General features: G+C 39.9%; 2 protein-coding genes across 4 annotated transcripts; one reads left to right on the forward strand and one right to left on the reverse strand.

Annotated features, from left to right (window-relative positions):
• Positions 1 to 483: 483 nt before the first annotated feature.
• LOC103721482 (gibberellin 2-beta-dioxygenase 2) lies at positions 484 to 5,289 on the forward strand. Its single transcript, XM_008811724.6, has 3 exons — positions 484 to 1,402; positions 3,438 to 3,846; positions 4,765 to 5,289. The coding sequence occupies exons 1-3, from the start codon at positions 1,020 to 1,022 to the stop codon at positions 5,041 to 5,043; spliced, it is 1,071 nt and encodes a 356-aa protein (XP_008809946.4). The 5' UTR covers positions 484 to 1,019; the 3' UTR covers positions 5,044 to 5,289.
• Positions 5,290 to 13,892: 8,603 nt separating this feature from the next.
• LOC103710534 (neutral/alkaline invertase 1, mitochondrial-like) lies at positions 13,893 to 20,149 on the reverse strand. Of its 3 annotated transcripts, XM_089929235.1 has the most exons (7): positions 19,585 to 20,148; positions 19,265 to 19,536; positions 18,383 to 18,548; positions 18,044 to 18,255; positions 15,970 to 16,463; positions 14,701 to 14,749; positions 13,893 to 14,612 (listed from the first exon to the last, which is right to left on the reverse strand). In XM_089929235.1, the coding sequence occupies exons 1-7, from the start codon at positions 19,949 to 19,951 to the stop codon at positions 14,277 to 14,279; spliced, it is 1,896 nt and encodes a 631-aa protein (XP_089785361.1). In that variant the 5' UTR covers positions 19,952 to 20,148; the 3' UTR covers positions 13,893 to 14,276. The 3 variants fall into 3 exon arrangements, with proteins under 3 accessions (XP_089785361.1, XP_008794511.4, XP_088573180.2); XM_008796289.6 differs by having other exon boundaries at positions 19,265 to 20,148; XM_088717054.2 differs by lacking the exon at positions 14,701 to 14,749 and having other exon boundaries at positions 14,429 to 14,612; positions 19,265 to 20,149.
• Between the last annotated feature and the right edge of the window lie 310 nt (positions 20,150 to 20,459).

Genomic DNA, 20,459 nt, shown 5'->3' on the forward strand with positions numbered 1-20,459 from the left:
GTCGCAAAGCAAGGGTAGCAGGGTTGCCGTATTCTGAAGGCATGTGAACTAAGAGAGAAGTACCATGTAGATGTATTTCCAGAATCGCTGGTGGAAATCAACTTTTCCCACTGTTACGTGTAAGCTTCACAAAACATGCAAGGACTGCATGTGAATTAAAGTGATGTCAGGTGGTAGCATGGAGCTCGCAAAGCTTCCTTCTTGGATTTCTGAGTAGAAGTTTATTTGCTTGTTTAAAGAAATCTATTGGATGAGACCTACACGTGTGCATACACGTCAAAGCGTCTCTTTTTGTTTCAAATCTTTATATATATTCTTATCAGCCCATCAGATCCGGTTTTTAAGACATCATGATGGTGCAATGGCTTGCACCAACTCCCTTCGGTGTACCTACACCTCGTAACAAACACACACACACAGACACCCCCCCTACCCAAAGGCCAAGCAGGCTGGACAAAAAGGCTATGAGGTTGCCAGTCTTTTGCCCCCTCCTTCCAAGCCAAGAGATGTATTCATCCAACTACTTTTGTAGTTTGTGGACCCATTGCCCATGACCTTATCTTCTCAACCTTTAACAATTAAACAAGCAGCTCAAGAGACCACAACACCGAGAGCTAGACGGCAAAGCCATGGCGAGGAAGGAGAGTTCCCGATCCTCACACTCATCCATTAGAAAATTCAGTGATCCCAAGGCAAAGACACCAAGTCAAAAGAACAGCACGATGGTCAGCGTTTCAACAGGAATCTACCAGTTGTACTTTGCCAACATATGGACTCTTTGAATCCCCCCCGGCCACCCTCAGACCATTTTATATATCTCCCCACAATAGATTCTCCATCCCCCTCCTCCAACTCCATGTTATATACCCACTAACACCCCTCTCCCCTTCTCCCCCTCCAAACCCCTCAGTGTCCCTTCTATCATATCTCCTTCTCCTTGCCTTTCTTCTTCGCTTTCCAAGACATCGATACCTATATACGTGCATACATACATATATATATATAAGCGAAGAGAAAGTATGGTGGTGGCTTCTGTAACACCTGAACGCAATGAGAGGATCCGGGCACTGGGTATCCCGGTGATCGACCTCTCGTGGAGGAGAGAGCACGCATCCGAGCTCATTATGAGAGCATGCGAGGAGTTCGGCTTCTTTAAAGTCATCAACCATGGGGTGCCAAAAGAAGTCATCAGCAGAATGGAGGACGAGGGTGAGGAGTTCTTCTCCTTGCCAACCCACGAGAAGCAGAAGGCCGGGCCACCAAGCCCTCTTGGATACGGGAGTCGGAATATCGGGTTCAATGGTGATAGCGGGGAGCTGGAATATCTTCTTCTCCACACCAGCCCAGTTTCCATCTCCCAGAGAGCAAAGATTATATGCAGGAAGGATCCAATCAAATTCAGGTACTTGTAACTTGTTTTTGTCCTTTGCTTCATCTTTTCTCTCTCTCGTCTTTCCATACGTGAGGAGCCCTAGTAGAATAATACCTGAGAGTAATATGATATATTAGTCTTCATCATCTCATTACTTGGTAGCGTTAGGTGGTAGGAATATAGATAGCTACAATATGCACTAAGCCTTTGGAGCTTGGAGCCAAAGCCTGGAATGGTTTTATGTATGATCTCTCTTGGTAGTGCATGCCATATTATAAAACCAAACAAAAAGTTCGACATAATGTGTTCTTAAACATAATAATCTTGTGTAATCTTAAAAGTTCGAAAAACGGCAAAAAGAAGGCTTCCTTTGCGAGTACATTCCCAAATGACCCATCACTACTGTAATCTTGAACATAATAATATTATGATATAGTATTATCTGTCACAGCTATATGTCACTCGCAAGAAGATGGAAAATCCTGCGTAAGCATAAGATAATATTCATTGCGTTGTGATCTTTTTTGTCCTACCAAGCTAACAGTTGACAGTGATAATGCTTTAAAAATAGCTCCGAAGTGTGGTTTGTGATTGCATAAAAAAGTGTAGTTCGTGGTGATGCTGGTGAAGGGTCATGATTAAGATTTTTTTTTTTTGATGGAAAAAAATATTTTAAATTTTCAATCATTCATTGCTTGGTGGATCCCTACAAGATTATGAGTGCAAAAATTTTAAATTATAAATGCAAAAGGAAACTATTAAAAATCACAATATTTAATAACAAAAATATATGAAGGACATCACAATGGTCCAATCAACCAACAAGGAATAGACAATTCAACAGTACCAATATATATTTTATTTTAATTTATCGCAAAATGTCCTGCAATATAAAATGATTTAACGTCGAATTAGCTACCGATACCTATCAACGTTTATCATCTTTCATGGTTGCTTGCCCCTTTTGATCATGCTAACATCTTCCTAAGCTTTATGGGGTCAATTGCCATCATCATAATCCAATAGCAACGCATAGATTCCATTTACAATCGGGTCGTGATCCACTAATCTATTCTTGTCATCCTACTAGGCAATGTATTGTTGGTTGGGCAATCACATCAATTAGGGTGATGAAATGATATTGTCTCAACCTATCACAGTTGCTACTAACCACCTGATATCTTTCTTAGATTCTTAATTTCTTAAATCCAATGGAACCAACCAACAAGCATCAAATTGTACACAGTTTTAAGCTTAATCCTTATTATGAGATGACTTACCACTATTAATGAAGCATAATCAGCGAGATATTATGATTATAAAATGATATCGATCCATTTAAAAACATATAAATCAAAGTATCAAACTCATTGACATGGCTAGGCCATAGCCATGTCCAATAAGGCAATTGTTCCAACTACTTGAAGAGTCTCAAATGCATGATAACCTCACAGCAAATACAAGCTATACAAGTCTCGATCAACGACCAGGAGATTTCAGAAAGGACGAGGATGAAAGCCCCCACAGGCAGAGCAGTACACCTGACTGAAAGATGCCTTTTTTCATCATCACACCATGCTATCCATATGAGGAAATTTTTTACTGCGAACCCCTTATGGTAAGTAAAAAAATAAGGAAAGGTGCACAAAAGCAGTTAAAAAGGGAGCAGATGCAACTGTATGACGGGTCTTTCCAATCACCAGTAGAAGTGTGACCAATCCAATCACCTTTTGCCTTTATAGCTTTTTTTTTTTAGTTTTTTTAGTCCTGTCGACACATGTCTTTCTTTTCGTACCTATTGATGCATGTCCTTGGTAAAACATATCTTATTTCCGGTCGCCACCTTTTGCCTTCGCATTTATTTTTCTTTTAGAAATCACGCAATACATAAATAACAAGTAACGCTTAGGAAGTTTTGCTTTTCAACAGGGTGGATCAATGATTTGGTCCTTTCATTGATAACGTAGTTTGACTGGAATGATTTAGTGACCATTTTCATAACTTTTAGACAGCTTTCTAAGCTTTTTTTTTTTTTTTTTTTTGTTCTTTCCAACATTGCATGCAGTTGTGTGGTGAATGAATACGTGGGGGCAGTGAAGCAGGTGGCATGTGAGATATTGGAGATGTTGGCAGAAGGACTGGGGCTGGGGGAGAAGGAGTCTTTTAGCAGGCTAATAAGAGACACCGAGAGTGACTCCTTGGTCAGGCTGAATCACTACCCTCCCTATTACACCACTGGTGGCAATGACATCAAAGATAGCCTCAGCAGGAGAAATGGCAGCAAGATCAAAGATGGCAAAGGTGGCAGGATTGGCTTTGGGGAGCACTCGGACCCTCAGATCCTGAGCTTGCTTCGATCCAACGACGTCGATGGGCTGCAGATACTGTCCTCGCACCACGACGACGGTGGCGTGTGGGTCCCCGTGCCGGCCGACCCGGCCGCCTTTTTCGTCAACGTCGGCGATGCTCTCCAGGTTGGTGTCTGGTCGGTGGTCATGCTCTAATAAAAATGGCCACTTTTGCAGCTTGAGTCGTCTTCATTTCTCTGAAATTTCTAAAGCTAGATTCGTCACTTCATTATTGGCTATGGTCCGCACCTTCCTTTTGCACGTGTGTGTGCATGGGTGGGTGGTAAAAGAGAACAGTAGCTAAGCTTTGAGTGGGTTCAATAATTGTGACACTTGGGATTACTCCAGTGTTTCTAGGTTTGAGATGCATGGAAAAGAAGGCGAACGAATGCGTGCAAACCATTCTTTTTCGTACATAAATGCATGGAAGCTAGCCATTAATGGTCAGCATTCTTAGTTCTTTTGAAGGGGTCCCGGCCCCTTGTAGGAGCGCTTAGGAAAAGCTCAAGTATGGTACAAAAATGAAAGTTGGTTAGGTATGATCATGACACCACCACCACTAATCGTTGGATCTGCAACCACTCATTTTTTGTTCAAAAAAAAATAAAGGAATAATATTTGATATGAGAAGAGGAATGCTGACCAACTAAGCTAAGATTTTATCTGCAATTGGCCTAATTATAGTGGTCCTGAGAGAGAAAGTTTGCAGCCAACTGTAATTTCTTCATCCTTGGAACAACAGATAAGTGTTAGGATTAGTACATCAATTGAAGATCTAGCCAACAATGACAAGATGAGTTGCTCCCCAAGTTGCATGACACCTTTCATAGGTTTATGTATGTGTCCATATGGTTTAATGGCAAGATTTCACTTTACATGATGTTTATTATCATAATTGATGCTAACTTGATTTGGTCCATTCTAAGGCTAAGCTATTAATTTTTTTTTTTAACCTAGCATAATTAAGTTTTAAAGAGCAATGCCATGCATATAATGCTGATCACTGGCTTCATGATCTGATTTTGTGTGCATGTCCAATTGAAGGCCTTGACAAATGGAAGATTTGTTAGCGTGAGACATAGGGCCATGGCCAACTCCTACAACTCAAGGTTGTCCATCATCTTCTTTGGTGCACCTCCCCTCCATGCATGGATCTCCCCTCTCCCTGAGATGATCACACCTGAAACACCTCAGCGCTACAAGTCGTTCACTTGGGCTGAATACAAGAAGGCAATGTACTCCCTCATGCTTGGCCACAACAGGCTCGACCTCTTCCATGCAGATGATGAAAAAGAAGATGTCGATTTGATAAAATCAATTTAAGATTTGTTCTTTAGATAGTTTGTAGTCCAGTGCTTTTGGATGAAGAATATCACAAGAGGGAGTGTTTCTTTTTTGTTAGTGTTCCCCCAAGTTTTGGTTGTTCCGCTGCTTTATGAAATTGAAGGTAAGAAGGGTTACGGATTGGGTGCTTTTCACATTGCATCTGTAGGAGAGAAGTGGATGTAATATATGTTTAATTTTGTAAACAATGTGCTAATCTGTCTATTTACATATCATTACTTGGATGATGATTTGTTTTTTGACAGCATATTTATGCACAAGCTTGGTAGGCAGGGAAAATTTCGCCAAGGGAAAAAATTCATACTTCATTAGAAAAAAATGATAAACTTGATAGTACTTTACATAGTTAAAGTTTAGAAGAAACAATAAGAATTGAAGAAAAATATGAACAATTGACATACTAAATGATTATAATTAAATAAAATAAAAGATTGCAATCCGAGAGTACTCCATACATAAGTCGTAAATAACATTTTTCTCAAGAAAAAAGTTATGAGTAATTCGCATATGCATCACTAACGGCACTGAGCTTTTGGTTTTTCTTGATTAACCAATTGGCATACTAAATAATTTATAATTAAATAAAATATTGAGATCCAATAGTATTCCATAAATAAGTAGTGAATGATTTTTTTTTCAATAAAAAAAAGCTACGAATGATTCACAAATGCATCACTAACAACATCGATCAATATTTATTCAATAAGTAGCGAGACATTATTATGATTTTTTTCTTAATTAACCAATTGGCTTAGACAACCATTTATTGAATGAGTGTGAGAGAGATCTAGAGAGAATAATTTGAGGAGTCATAGTTTGGATATTATTATTGCAACCATCAAGACCACCAGCATCAGCTTGCTTGTTTGAAAGGTCTTTGGACAAATTCACTCTAGAAAGCTAGTTGGCACAAGCCCGTATGCCATGACTATCACGATCCACTTGTTATCACAACTCACAAACAATACTGCCAGGAGTGCAACTACGTAGCACTCAGTAAACTGATAAGCTGAAACAAAGGGCATAGGTGAATCTTTCTATTAAATCCGGTAAAAAAAAAAGCAGCCAGTACAGGAGTCATTATATAATTTGGAGAGGGTTAGATGTACTATTCTTACATGCAAAAAGGTTGTTTCTATAATTCGAATCTATGATCTTGACTCTTGAGACCACTACAACAAAAATAAAAAATTCCGACTCTTATGTGCCGATGCTTATGTGAGCACGCCAAAATGTGCCGATGCTTTTTAGTAACGCTGGCGGAGATGAAACTAAGACAACGTTAGTTAGCATCGTTGAAACAAAATTTATAAAACGACGCTTCTAAGCGCCATCGGAGGCCAAAGGAAAAAAACAGACGACGCTTAATTAAAAGCGTCGTCGGAATCCTACTTACTAATTTTCCACTTAAAACTAATTTTTTTCTTAAGCACTAACTTAAGACGACACTTCTTAGCATCGTCGGAGACTGCTTGGGCAAGACGACGCCTAAAAATGTCATCGGAAGCTAGACAATGCTTACACACCCCACCCCACTGCACTCCCCCCCCCCCCCCCCCAAAACCCACTTTATAAAATGCGTTAAGCGATGAAACCCTAGCGATAGCCGGCCTCCAGCAGCTCCAGTAGCCCCGGTAGGAGTGAGAGACCTACGAGTAGATGTCGGTTTGGGATCCCAGTCCCAGACATCGCATCATCCTCCTACTCCTCTACCGCCCCCGCCCCATCCCTTGTGGACTCGCTGTTCCAGCGCTCTCTGGACCACCTGATCAAGTCCCTCCACTCCCAGCCCGCCAGCATCGAGCCCTCCCTCCTCTCCTGCGACCTCGCCGAGATCCTCCACGAGATCTGCTCGCCGGACCCCGACACCAAGGCCATCGCCCTCCAACAACCCCAGTGGGAGTGGGAGACCTACGAGCAGATGTCGGGTTGGGAGCCCAGTCTCGGATGTCAAATCGCATCATCCTCCTCCTCCTCCTCGACCTTCTCCGCCCCATCCCTCGTGGACTCGCTGTTCCAGTGCTCTCTGGACGACCTGATCAAATCCCTCTGCTCCCAGCCCGCCGACGTCGAGCCCTCCCTCCTCTCCCACACCCATGCCGAGATCCGCCGCGAGAACCACTTGCCGGGCCTCAACACCAAGGCTGTCGCCCTCCAGCAGCCCCGATGGTTGTGGGAGACCTTTTTTTTGTTATTTTTTTCCCTTTTATTTTCTTCTTTGGTTGAATCCATTTAGCTGTAGCATAAATCTAAGATGGGGGTTTGTTTCTCTTGTCTCTCTTTTTTTTTCTTCTTTTCTTTCTTTTGTACAAGAAAAATATTATTAAATTTGCTTTTGAGATTGTATTCAGCTGCTGCCTTCTGTAATTATTTTTTTTTTATTGTGGTTGTGACTGCCATGGACCGCATAGAAGAAGAAAAGAAATGAAAGTGCATATGCGAAGAAGATAGAATGGAATTTGAGAGAACTAGTCTTTACAATTGTAATTGTAATTTGTAAAAGAAATATCGGGCATTTGTAAAAGAACTATTATCCAGGTTTTTTTTATCCCCCCTAAAAGTTAATTAGGCTTTTTAAATATTTTTTTTAAAAAATAACTCTAACGTTGCTTTAAAGCGTCGTTAGAATAAGTATGCAATACTCTCATTATTTGCTGACGCTTTTGAAAAACGTCGGCCAAAAAAATTTCCACTCTACGCGAGTCGACGCTTTTGTGATGCTTTACAAAGTGTCGGCGCCAAATTTATTGATGCTTATAAGTGTCGGTACAGGCTTTAAAAAGCGCTAGAAAAGATAATTTTTTTTGTAGTGGATCCAACCTTACTATTACGGCAAGGTTCTACCTCCTTTCCATTGAAAATCAATCTCCATGATAACTTAGATGAGTGTCAAAAGATATGCTTAGGACATTCATATCTATCATTGAGATGAGTGATGCAACTAGGCTCCTATTTTATGCAAATGAAGAGTTCGTTTGTAATGTGGCAAGAGATGATTAGTGCAGCTTGAAATTTGTTTCCATATATGAGAGATTGCAGGCACAGCAATTTGCAGGTTGGATCATGTTCAGGGCGGTTGAGATCACCCAAGCATACCAATGCGTCAAGAACACCCAACCCAAACCTGACTCATAGCCCACATTGACTCGTTTTACTTGGCCCAAGCCCATCTAAGATTTGGGCGTTGCATTGCATGACAATTTTTTGATAGTTTTTGGTAAAGCATGGGATATACATACAATGGTTCACATTCACCATACAAAATGAATCATAGAGAGATATTATATTAAATATATATTAAATTTAAAAATATAACAAATTTCCATTCTGACCTGTCAACTCGAGGGATCCTAGTCAGAACATGACTTGACATGTTGGTAGGTCAGGATTGTCCTATAGTCCCATATCCACTAATAAAAAAGGTGCCATGTAGATTTATTAGCACCTGTTGATTCTCTTTCAAACAACTGAAGTTTTTGGGCATAATATTGCATGATATCAACACATGTTTCTTATGAATAGGAAGCTTGCAACAATAATATAGTAAATGATATCAACACATGTTTCTTATGAGTAGGAAGCCTACAACAATAATATGGTAACCATCTTCCCACATTTGCTTTTCTGCTAGCATAGATCAACAATATTAAAACTCTCTTAATATCTAGTTATGGAAATATGATTTTATTCTTATTGGGGTGGGAGGATTTGGAAAATTGTTAGTTTTATGTTATTTACATAAATCATATATCACAAAAGTGATGGAACTAAATTACAGATGTACAAAATTGAAAAGGAGTATTCGAATCAGTATTTTAGCTGGTTAGTTCCTACCCAAGAAAAAATATATGAAATAGAATAACAACTTTTTATCAAATTCTTGATCTTAGATTATTGTCTAATTCATGTAATATTCTTTTGTTTAATTAATTGAGCTATTACTCTTTGGGGGATAATTTATACTGAATTTTAATCTACAACAAAACATATATTTGAAAAATTATCTTATCTTAATAAATTTATATAAAACAAAGATAGTAGATAAAATAATAAAATTATATTGATATCCATTATTTACTTTGAGATTTATATGATGGGTGATCCTACGGGTGATTTGTGCGAAGGTGAAATTTCTCAAACGTGAAGAATACAACGGTTATACATATTTTGTTTTACCTACTAATTGCCATAATTGGAGCAGGAATCAGCTCAGCCCATGTCCGCTTCAACATATGCCATGTGTAGGCACCAGCAACCCGCACTCCCTGTTGCGGCAAATGCTTCCACATATGATCGGCTTCCTACAATTTCTACTGGTGGTAGGCAGGGCAACTAGGAGTTGCTAAATAACGGATTAGTAACATTTTATTTTATTTGGAGCTTCTCCAGCCAAAAAATCCTGTATGTGATAAAAATGAATGTGACGTGAGACTTTAATATAATTTAGTTTTTATAAAAAAATAATTTTAGCTTTAAATAATGAAGAGGAGATATTTCTTAGTATCCTTTTATAGCATAATTTATGCAATTTTTTTAATTGACTAAAATTTTCTTTCAGTGTACTAGCTATACCCGTTGTGAACAATTTCAAGGCAACACTCTCAACAACACAAATTATCTAATCTTAGACGTCACGAATTAAATGAACGTATCAAATTTTAATTTCTAAATTATACATATTTATTATTAGGTTAATGAAGTAAAATGTTATATAAGAAATTTAAAATATTATGAGAAACTAACTCTTAATTTACATTCCTATGCTAGCTTAATTCTCAGGATTTGTAAAAATAGGAAAATATCAAATAATGAGCTAGAAAATCCAGTAAGTAATGAATACTTTAACTAGATAAATCAAGCAATAAGATAAATAATAATTTACTAAAAATAAATAAATGAAGTACATCAGATCAAAATCAAATTTAGATATGCAATATTATTGAAATATTATATATGCAGATCTAACTTTCTCAAAATCTAATTCTTCATTCATAAATTCAATTTCTTTCAAAACATCAAGTTCATCTCATTAGCCATGAACTATGGCCATACTTATACCTTATGCTTGGGTTGGATAATAAGCTCAGAAATAATAAAAATACCAACTAATAACTCCAATTAGCAGGATATCGATATGCCAATATATAATCTTACGGGCAGGATATTGATATGTCAATATATATCTCATACTAGTAGGATATCGATGTGCCAATATGTAACTCTCACTAGTAGTGTATCAATATGCTATAACTTCTATTAGCAGAGTATCAATGTGCCAACATATAACCCATACTGATAGAGTATCGAGGTACCAACACATAACTCATACCGGCAAAGTATCAATATGTCAGTATATGACCTCCACTAGCAGAATATCGATATACCAGCATATAACCCCCCAGTGATAGAGTAACAATGTACCAACGCATAACCCTCCATTAGTAGGGCTTATTCAAAAACATATTCTACGTTGCAAATTGAAAGAGATATAAAACTATGCAATATCAAAATCAATCGAGCATAATTGATATTAAAATCAACATATTCAAATAAGAATCATATAATATTCCATACAAAGAAATATTTTTAATAACAAAACACTGTTGATCAAGTTCATAAATCATAAATAATTCAATTAAAAAATATTTTATAATTTACCAATAAAACTAAAAAAATGTTACATTATTTACCTTACAAATGCTTTGAGAAATCTAAATAATTCCAAATATTCATTTTCTTCAAAATCCTCACTTTACAAACCGTATCGCAGTATCCTCTACACAAATTCAATTCCAGCAAACAAAGAATGTTGGTCGAAAATTTGGATAATGATGGAAAAGTATGAGAAATGGGTGGAGGAGAAACACAAGGACTAGCTAGATGGTAACACTTGATGGTCCAGGCTGGTACGATCAGGGTGAATTTAACTGATCAAGATCATCTAAAATTTAGATGACTCAATATATGTCAATGATGAACAGATCCTAGAGATACCTAGTACGGACCAGGGTGGGGTTCAACATGCTACCCGGCGACTAGGGCAAGATCCCTTATGGTGGTCAAGTTATACAGTGGGTTGCATTGGTGCAGCCCATAGGTCATGAAGAGGTGAGAGGAAGAGAGGAAAATATATTATTATTATTATTTTCCCTCGCTGTCTTTTTTTTTCCTCTCTCTGTGTGGTGAAAGAGGAGAATATGGTTGTGCCTAGGGGTGGCAAAATATGATCCGACCCGCCAACCCGACCCGTATTCGACCTGCCATAAACAGGTTTGGGTTTGGTCTAAACAGGTTCGGGTCATAAATAGGTTGACCCATTTAACCTGTTTATTAATTAGGTCGGTTACATATTTTAGATGTCTTGACCCGTTTAACCTGTTTAATATATGAAACCTTTAGATATTTTTTAGCTGCTTTGAGATCCATGCAGACGGATGAATGAAGTTTGATCGACTGTTAAGAGATCAAACCGCTCACATATCCTTTTCCGCTCCGCGATGGGGATTGGGGATCGAACCCTAGATCCATATCTTCGCTCCATGATGGGGATCGATCTCTTCGACTCCTGCGATCCGGGCACCGAGGATGTCGACCTCTCCAAGATCGAGGTCGATAAGCAGTACGCCCGGCGATTGGAGCACAACAAGAAGCGGAAGGTTCTCCAAAGGTACGAGGAGCTCAAGAACCGCGGCCTCGCCGGCAACTCCGATGAGTCCTCATCAGACGACGGCAACGATGATCCTGTCGACTCCAGTAAGGGGGATCTCCAGTTCTTTTTTTTTTCTTTGCTAAAAGAGGACCTCTAGTTCTTCGATGCCCTCGTCAAGGTTCGGAAGAAGGATCTCAGTATCCTCCAAAAGGATGCAAAAGTCTACTCCTCCGATGAAGAAGAGGGGGAGGAAAAGCCTAAAGCTGCGAAAAAGGAGAGACTGGCATGGCCCAGCATTTGATTGAGGAAGGAAGCTGCTGAAAAATAACTCCAAGGTCGATAACAAGGAGCAGGAGGAGGGTCTCAACTCTTAAGGCATTCCTGGAGGCGGCGGAGAAAGAGGAGGGCAAACAGGTTAGTAGGTTACCTGTTTAACGGGTCAGGTCGGATCGGGTCAGGTCGGGTTGGGTTAAACGTAATTTCTAACCTGTTTATTAAACAGGTTAAATGGGTCGGGTCGGGTTACCTGTTTATTAAACATGACAGGTTTATGTTGTAATTCCTGACCTGTTTAATAAACAGGTCAGGTTCAGATTTATGATTTTCTAATCAGACCTGCATCTGACCAGACCCGTTTATGTCTGACTTGACCCGATTGCCACCCCTAGCTGTGCCCCCTTTCTAAAATCAAAGGAAGAGGAGAAAGGGAAGGGGTGGTGATCCGGCGAGGTGTGGTGGCACAGCCGGAGGTTCGGCAGTGGTCAAGCGGGGTAGTGGCCGGCAATGATCAACGCAAAAGAGGAAAAAGGGGTTCGAATAGGGGTCCTTAGGCTTGTCAATCCCAGGTTCTAGCCCGCATGCCGGCGGCTGGGACTCCAGCGCAGGACAAGTTCCGGCGCATGGGAGTGTTCGAGGCCGTCGGAGCGAATGTCGGCGATGGAGATGCATGGAAAAAGGAGAAAAGAAGTGAAAGAGGGGCGGTGCTCTCGGCTCAATAATCTGCTATTACTCGACGGAATCTGGCCGGAAATCACACAACAAGAAGGGAAAGAAACCAAGGAAGAGGAATAGAGAGGGACGCTGTGTTTTCAGTAGCACAGAGTTGATGGCCGTTTGGGCCTCTCCTTCACAGTGCAAGAAGCCGATTATTCGACCATCTTTTCCAATAGTGCCATTTAATTGATGCCATCAAAGAAGAAGGAAGGCTCAGACTAATTTCCTTCATACTGGGTCAATGGGCTGGACCTGGGTAGACCGGCCGGTCAATGGACTGGGCCGGGCCTTACCAGGACTAATAAATTTAGAAAACCTATTACTAGTTTTCTAGAAAACTTTCCGTTTCCATGAAAATTTTAGTTTCTGTTTTTATTCTTTACGAATTTCCTTGCAACCAAATACGAATGGCACATTTTCATAGCTAAAGCAATGTTCAATCAACAAATCATTTTACACCATCTTTTTAACAAACTCGTTCTCCGAAGCAAATTTTACAGCTCTTGTACTTTGCTACAAATGTCATGAGCAGCATGAATAAATAACTGTTGTCAATATATATATATATATATATAAATTATCTTGCTGCTGAACCTTACTTTTTTTTTTTTTTGGCTTATCTTAGTATTGAACATTATGTTTGATTTATACACCCAGAAGTATTCTGGGATCAATACAGATGAATGACATTGACCTTCACCTATGATGCAAATAGTTCCATTAATTTTTTGCAAAGCGGATGCGATGCAAGCTAGCAGCAGTAGCATCGATGGAAGCTTTGACATTCTGAACATATTCAAAAATATAAGTCTAACATTTTCTGCAATGGATACAATATCTATCTCTTCTATGACTACATTATGAGAATATTAAAAATATAAGGGAATAAATTCCACCAGCAAGTTACACTTTTGTTCAGGTGGATTAGTTGTTCATTTCTGAAGAAAAATGAAACTGTGACAGCACTCTCGGCTGCCAACCATACAAGGGAATAGAGAGACACACTCTTAGATACCAACTACATACCATTATATATTTCAAATGATTGCGATGCAACTCTGACAACACCTCTTTTATCCAAACAAGAAAAAAAAAAGGAAAAAACTCTTTAACACCACCTTAAAAGAAGCTTTAAACTTCACAGAAAAACTCTTAAAAGCCATACAGCTTCTGCACGGTACCAAAATGAATTTTAAGAACCAATATAATTTCATATTCCTGCAGGCTTGTAATCCAATACAATATGTTAGCAGCAGCATGAATCAGTCACTGTTGTTTGAAATATACACAATTTTCTTGTTGCAGAACTGAGACCTATGATCATGTCCGCTCAAATATTGGACAGCAGGCACCCTCCAAACCCCCAACTTTCATCTCCATCAATGCTAGCTCCACAAAAACAATGAGCACGCATTGTGGGATGAAGATGGACAAATAAATCTGTATCTTCACCAATATTACAAAGAGTTCCATATTTTTCTAATACAAATGGAACCCTTTGTGCTTATTCTTTCTGCTATTATACAGTATGAATACATTAAAAAACAAAAAATTCATAACCCCGGCATGGTTATACAAGGACCTGCGATTTTGCAGCAGAGCGCGAACACTTCTTTCGTGCACTCTTGGCACTCTTGGTTAGACTGCAGGCACAGCCCTCAAGAAGCTCGAGATCTTCCTCACATGTCAGGATGGATGCCATCTCAGGATTTTCCAGGAACATTTTCGAGGCCAGGTATCCAGATACTGTCCATGTCTGATATAGCCTTGCTTGCTTCCCGATAAACCTTCCAGTTTGGGTATCATAGTATTCTGGCCACTTGTCATTAGAGAGCCTCTTCTCAGCAACTGCAATGGCCTTCCGGGCTAATTCAGGCCTGCCCATTTTAATGCAAGCCAACGTGAACTGAAATATCAAGCATGAGAGCAGTTAGCATAGCATGTTTGGAGAAGATAAAAGCAAGAGAAGAGTCGCCAATGGAACACAAGGATACCTGCCATAGTAGTGTGGGCCAGGATCCACCATTATGATATGACCAAGGGCTGCAAAGTAATGTTTTTTATTAGATGAAACGTGTCAACCCCAGTGCTCCAAAAACTAAAACTTGAAAATGCAATATCTGCTAGCAGAATCTTCTAAATATAGACTTGCATTTCCTTTTCCCATTAAAAGTAAACAAGACAATCCTATCTTGATGGTTTCCATTCACCATATTATTCAATCTACTGTTACAGCAGATACAAAATCAAACACCGCAAGCTGTATCAACATAGTCATACTTGCTAAAGCAAAGCCCTTTAATAATACTCTTATGCCATATGTTCACCAAATTATTGTTATTCAATGTTAATCTGCAGTTTTTCAGTAGCTATATAGAAGGTGAATAAAATTTGGTAGCTTTATAAGAATTAAACATGGATTTGAAAAGTCTAAATCATTTAAATTCCTCATGATACAGCTCGCCGATAATCAAACCAGAAAAAAGGGATATTCTAACATGTCTGTGCAATTCAGTGTCCATTAATAGGCATGTTATCACAAGTGGCAATACATAGAGCATAAGATGCTTTACATGCTAAGTTGATAGCCGCAACATGCGTAATACTGATACTACTCAAATGATAAAGGTTGAGGCCAATACACGAAAGTGGCTTAAGGAAAAACATAATCTAACATGCTAATTTTGATATAACCCATTCTTCAACAGATAGCCATCAACTTTGTCAATTATAGAACCAGAGAAGATGACTCTAGACGTGACAAGAAGAGAATGTATTTAACATCCCCAACAATAACATGATAGCCAAGTACTAAAGGTAGCTACTCCATAATTACATTTTTTAAGTACTATATATGTAGCATATTTAATCTGAGATCTCGATTTATCTTAATCAATATTAAACCTTGAAGAATTCTCAATACTTCTATTTACAAATAATTGAGATATTTGGATATCTTAAAGTAGAGACTAGCAACAGTTTACATTTTTCTTTTTACGAAAGCTAACACAGTTTACATATTGATTTTAATATTTGGTGAGTATTACCAATAAAAGTTCTGGCCAATATACTTTCATCATAATGGTTGATTTCCAGGTATATATTGCTTCATGCCAACCAAGGGGGAAAAAATAAAGCCACTTAAGTGCCAAGGAAACAATAATAATACATATTCGTATCCCATATCAAGCTCTCATACAGGATAAGACCATGACATCAACAGAAAATGAGCTAGAAAGGCCATAGACTGTAAGAAAGCTTACGTATTCTTTGGATCGCTGCCAGTAATTATGCGCCACTCCTCAAATTCTAAAGCGGGATAACATATCTTGAGGGGCATATTACCCACAAGATCATCCCATTTATCTTCAATAAGATTGAGAATACCCTCAGCATGTCTTGGAGTAGATAAAGATGAAACAATGGCCCAAAGATTACCAAGTGAGAAGAACCTAAAGTCCATGTGAGCCGGCTGCAGGTTCCCAATAAAGTAGCCACCTTTCTCAGGAATCCAATGTACTAGCCAAGAAGGTATTTGTTCAGGGTAGATGTTGAACTTGTTTGTAGCATCTTGGGAATATTCTTCAGTCTTGTAACGGTATATCTCATTGATCTTCTTCATATCCACCCAATAGTACTCTCTGATGTGGAATGACAATGCACTGAGCCTATTATTGATAGCACGCAGCAGGTTCTTTGTTCCATCATTAACAGTGATCATTTCACGGGAGCATCGTAGAGCAGAGTAGAATAAAGCCTATGGAATGGAATTGGTCAAGCAAGTAATAAATCTTATTTTTGATAAGACATAGTTAATGTTTATACAAAATGTCCACTAACTATGGACTACTAACAGTAGTGCAGAGCAAGCATTTAATCATCCAGTGTTCAGAAATGATGACAAGATAAAAAAGGCAATGAACCGGTAAACAGTTAGAGATATTTGAAAATTAACAGGTACTATTTCTTCAGATATAGAATTCAACAACCTTTGAGCGGTAGTATTATAATGATCACTATAGAGTACTTATGTCTAACACCATATTCGGTTTTACCAGAACAAAAGTAAACTACTGAGAATGAAATAGAGCAATTTATGCATTTCTTGCCACTCATCTCATGGTTGCGTTGGTTTGTAGGCATGATGAACCAATATATTTACTTCAAATAGAAAAAAAAAAACTCAACTTCTGAGAGTAAAAAAAGAAAAAAAAAACTTCAAATCTTCCATTTGCAGAGCCACTGCCAAAAGATTATTGTGACTACAGGGAAACTGTAGCCAATGCACATATTGGCAACACATCCTAGCTCCAAATCATGCATGTTAAGTAGGTAGTCTCACAAAATGCCATTGCACACTCATAGAATACCATGTTAAACCTATCTACCCTGTCTTAAAATAATTTGAGCAAGCCATACTGTAACAACCCAGGACCTCACCCAAAATGGCTAGCCGGAAGGTATTATTTGGGTTCCTTGATCCTGTATAAGTACCCAAGATCTACCCAGCGAATAACCGATGTGGGACTAAACACATGCCTGCACGGGTTCTCACATACTCCCCCCGTTCAAGCCCTGACGTCCTCGTCAGGCTAAGGGGTTTATATCTATTCAAATCTAATCACAAACACCACGATTGGCCCGTGGTCAGCCCCAATGGATCCTGTTGCAGTGTCCCCTAGTCCACATAGGTTATGGGCCGGGTCCGCTCTGATACCATTTGTAACAACCCATGACCTCACCCAAAATGGCTAGCCGGAAGGTATTATTTGGGTTCCTTGATCCTGTATAAGTACCCAAGATCTACCCAGCGAATAACCGATGTGGGACTAAACACACGCCCGCACGGGTTCTCACACATACAATGAGCATTGAAGATCTGAAGATATCAGTACAGCAATAATTAACTCAATAAAATCATCCTAGAAAACACCCCAACCAGCAGATGTGTTTATTTTATGTCTGGAAACAAACATGTTACAACCTGAAAAAATATCCTACCGCCAGATGCTTTTTGTCATATCAAGTTATAAGATATCTGTTAGGCGTCTCATTTTATTTTAGATGTTTCAAGAATAAACACTCATATACCCAGAAAGCCAGGAGTTCAGATACCACCATCATCAAACAAACAACTCTGCATGCAAGAAACTTATTCCTAAGCACCATTATGTAGATTCAAGTTACATGCTATCCTTTATTTTATCTTTTTCCTTTTTTTCCTTTGTCCTTTTTCCCCTTCTTTATGAAAGTTTAAGTAAACAAGGAGAGTGAGCACAGGAACACTTAAAACATGTAACTTCCAAAATAGGAGATTCAAATAATATCTCAACTTACTTGGATCTCAAGAGGATGGCCATGGATGCCCATCCGCCGATCTATCATGCAAGAGCCATCAGTTACGAGCAGAGAAGGGAACATGTCAAATCCGTCTGATAAACATAAATTCAGGATCAGTTTAATGCCCGTTTGCACATCAACTCTCTCTTGTAGGCCATAGTCCCCAGTAATCTTTCCATAAGCTCTCAATAAGATGATCCACCATAATCCTGTCGAAAACAAGAAGCACGAGTTAAATTTCTTCCAGCATTAATCAGATTCATAAGTCATGTTTACATTTAAATCTAGATTAATCATGGGACTGCAATGATCGTGGAATATTCACCGCAGACTCACCAGAATCCACTGGGGCTACACGCCCAATGGCCGACTCGCCAAAATCAGGGTCCAGAACCTCCTCATATGCTTCATTACTTCCATCCATAGGCAGAGTTCTAACCTTAAAGCTAGCCGGCATCAAACCTTGTCCAGGGCTATAACAATCCACAGTCTTTTCCCAGCTCTGTGTATCAGATAAAAGAAAATTAACATTTTGAAAAAGTAAAATAGAAGTGTCCATACATTAGAAATGCTCTATGCTTCTAAATTGTTTGTGGTAACAAATCATACACGCTCATATAATTAGCAATCTCCACCCAGAAAGAGACCTAAGCATATCAAGACACCCGAGGAATGCAAAGAACTGTTAACAAATCGACACACAAATGGAACTGGAAAAAATCCCCCTTTTTGTGCATGATATAATTGTGCAGCAATTGTTTGCGGAACAGCTACGTTCAAAGAAAAGTGGAGGGGGTGGGGGAGAAAAAGTTACGGATCTGCTGCATGAATTCACTCCCAAATATTAACAGGAAATAAATCGAAACAAAATAGTAGTTTCAACAAAGTCAACTGAATCGAGGGTGATGAAATATTTACCAAAAAAATCGAGGGTGATGAAACAAGCGTCATGAATTTTTATCCAGCGTTTTTTCTTTCTTTTTCAAAAAGAAAGAAGCAGAAAATGATATGATTAGATCTTGCCCACCAAATTAACAGAAGATTGATTCAACCTAAACAGTAATTGTAACAAAACCAATTCAATCAAGTTAATGGCGACAAAATCAATTACAAATCACTGGAGGAATGCATTACTTGTGACAAATTTCCTTCAACAGATCCGAAGAAAGGAATCGATTAATAGATAGGAAACGAAGATGAGATTGTTATCATTTATACCTGCAATTGCAGGGTGTGGAGGAGGAAATTCTTGACGATCTCCGACTCCCCCTTGAGAAGAAAGGCGAGGGCCGACGGCACGAAGTCCCGGATGAAGACCTGATCGTAATTGAGGGGCCCAGCCCCCGGATCGTCCGCCGCCACCGTCCCCACCGGGTTCCCACAATAGTTCACCACCGCCCTCTTCAACAGCCTCCACGCCTCCTTCTCGAACTCCGACTCCTCCCTCACTGGAGCGGCCTCCGGCGGTGCCTCCACCGGCGCCTCCGGCGGTGCCTCCACCGGCGCCTCCGGCGGTGCCTCCACCGGCGCCTCCGGAGCCGGTTCCTTGACGTCACCCTCCGGCTTCGTCTCGATCACGAGGGGCTTGACGGCGGCGAGGCCGCCCTGGACGTAGATCCGATCGAAGGCCTTGTCGCCGGGAACGGGGTTGACGGAGGTGGAGAGGCGGCGGAGGGCCGGGGCGGCGTCGGGGGAGGGGGCGGGGGCGACGGCGGCGCGGACGAGGGAGGGGTGGCGATGCCGGCCGGCGGCGAGGACGCGGAGGTCGCCGAGGCGGTGGTGGGGGCATTTCGGGAAGAGGGAGGGGGAGAAAGAAGGAGGACAGGGGCATTTCTGGAAGACGACGAGGAGACGGCAGCAGGGCCTCACGGCGGCGGAGAGTCCCATGGAGCCCGTGGCATTCATCACCCCGACGAGGAACTGGATGTTAATAGAAAAATTAACAATCCAAGGATCTAAATGAAAGAATTTGGGGCGCTAATCTGTAAGAAAAATAGGGAAAGAGGGATTGGGTGGAAACGTGGGAATGGCCGAAGTTGAAGGGCTTGCGAGAAAAAGCGGGTTTGGTTTGAAATGGAGGAGTAAAAATGGGGGAGGGTCGGTTTTAATATATACAAGCCGGTGCACGGGAGGAAAGTTCGGACAAGGTGGGTGGCCTTCCATTTAATTATAGGTTAGATATTTTAAAATCTAAATTTTTGGATGAAAGTAGGCCTAGAGGTTAAGAGAATTACAGGGATGCCATGTCCTTAGATGAACCTGCCATGGAGTCCCATCTCCCATGCATTATCATATTATCTTATTTTTCATTAAGATTTTGAAGAAAGCGCAGAAAAAAACTTAGTTTTGTCTTGCAAGTTCATTAAGTTCAGTGTATCTATTGTTTGATTGGTCAAATTATGGAATGTATATA

Source organism: Phoenix dactylifera, chromosome 2, assembly GCF_051530095.1.
Source record: "Phoenix dactylifera cultivar Ajwa chromosome 2, Ajwa_hap1_PhDact_Kaust_v1.1, whole genome shotgun sequence".
In the NCBI taxonomy this organism is placed as follows: domain Eukaryota; kingdom Viridiplantae; phylum Streptophyta; class Magnoliopsida; order Arecales; family Arecaceae; genus Phoenix; species Phoenix dactylifera.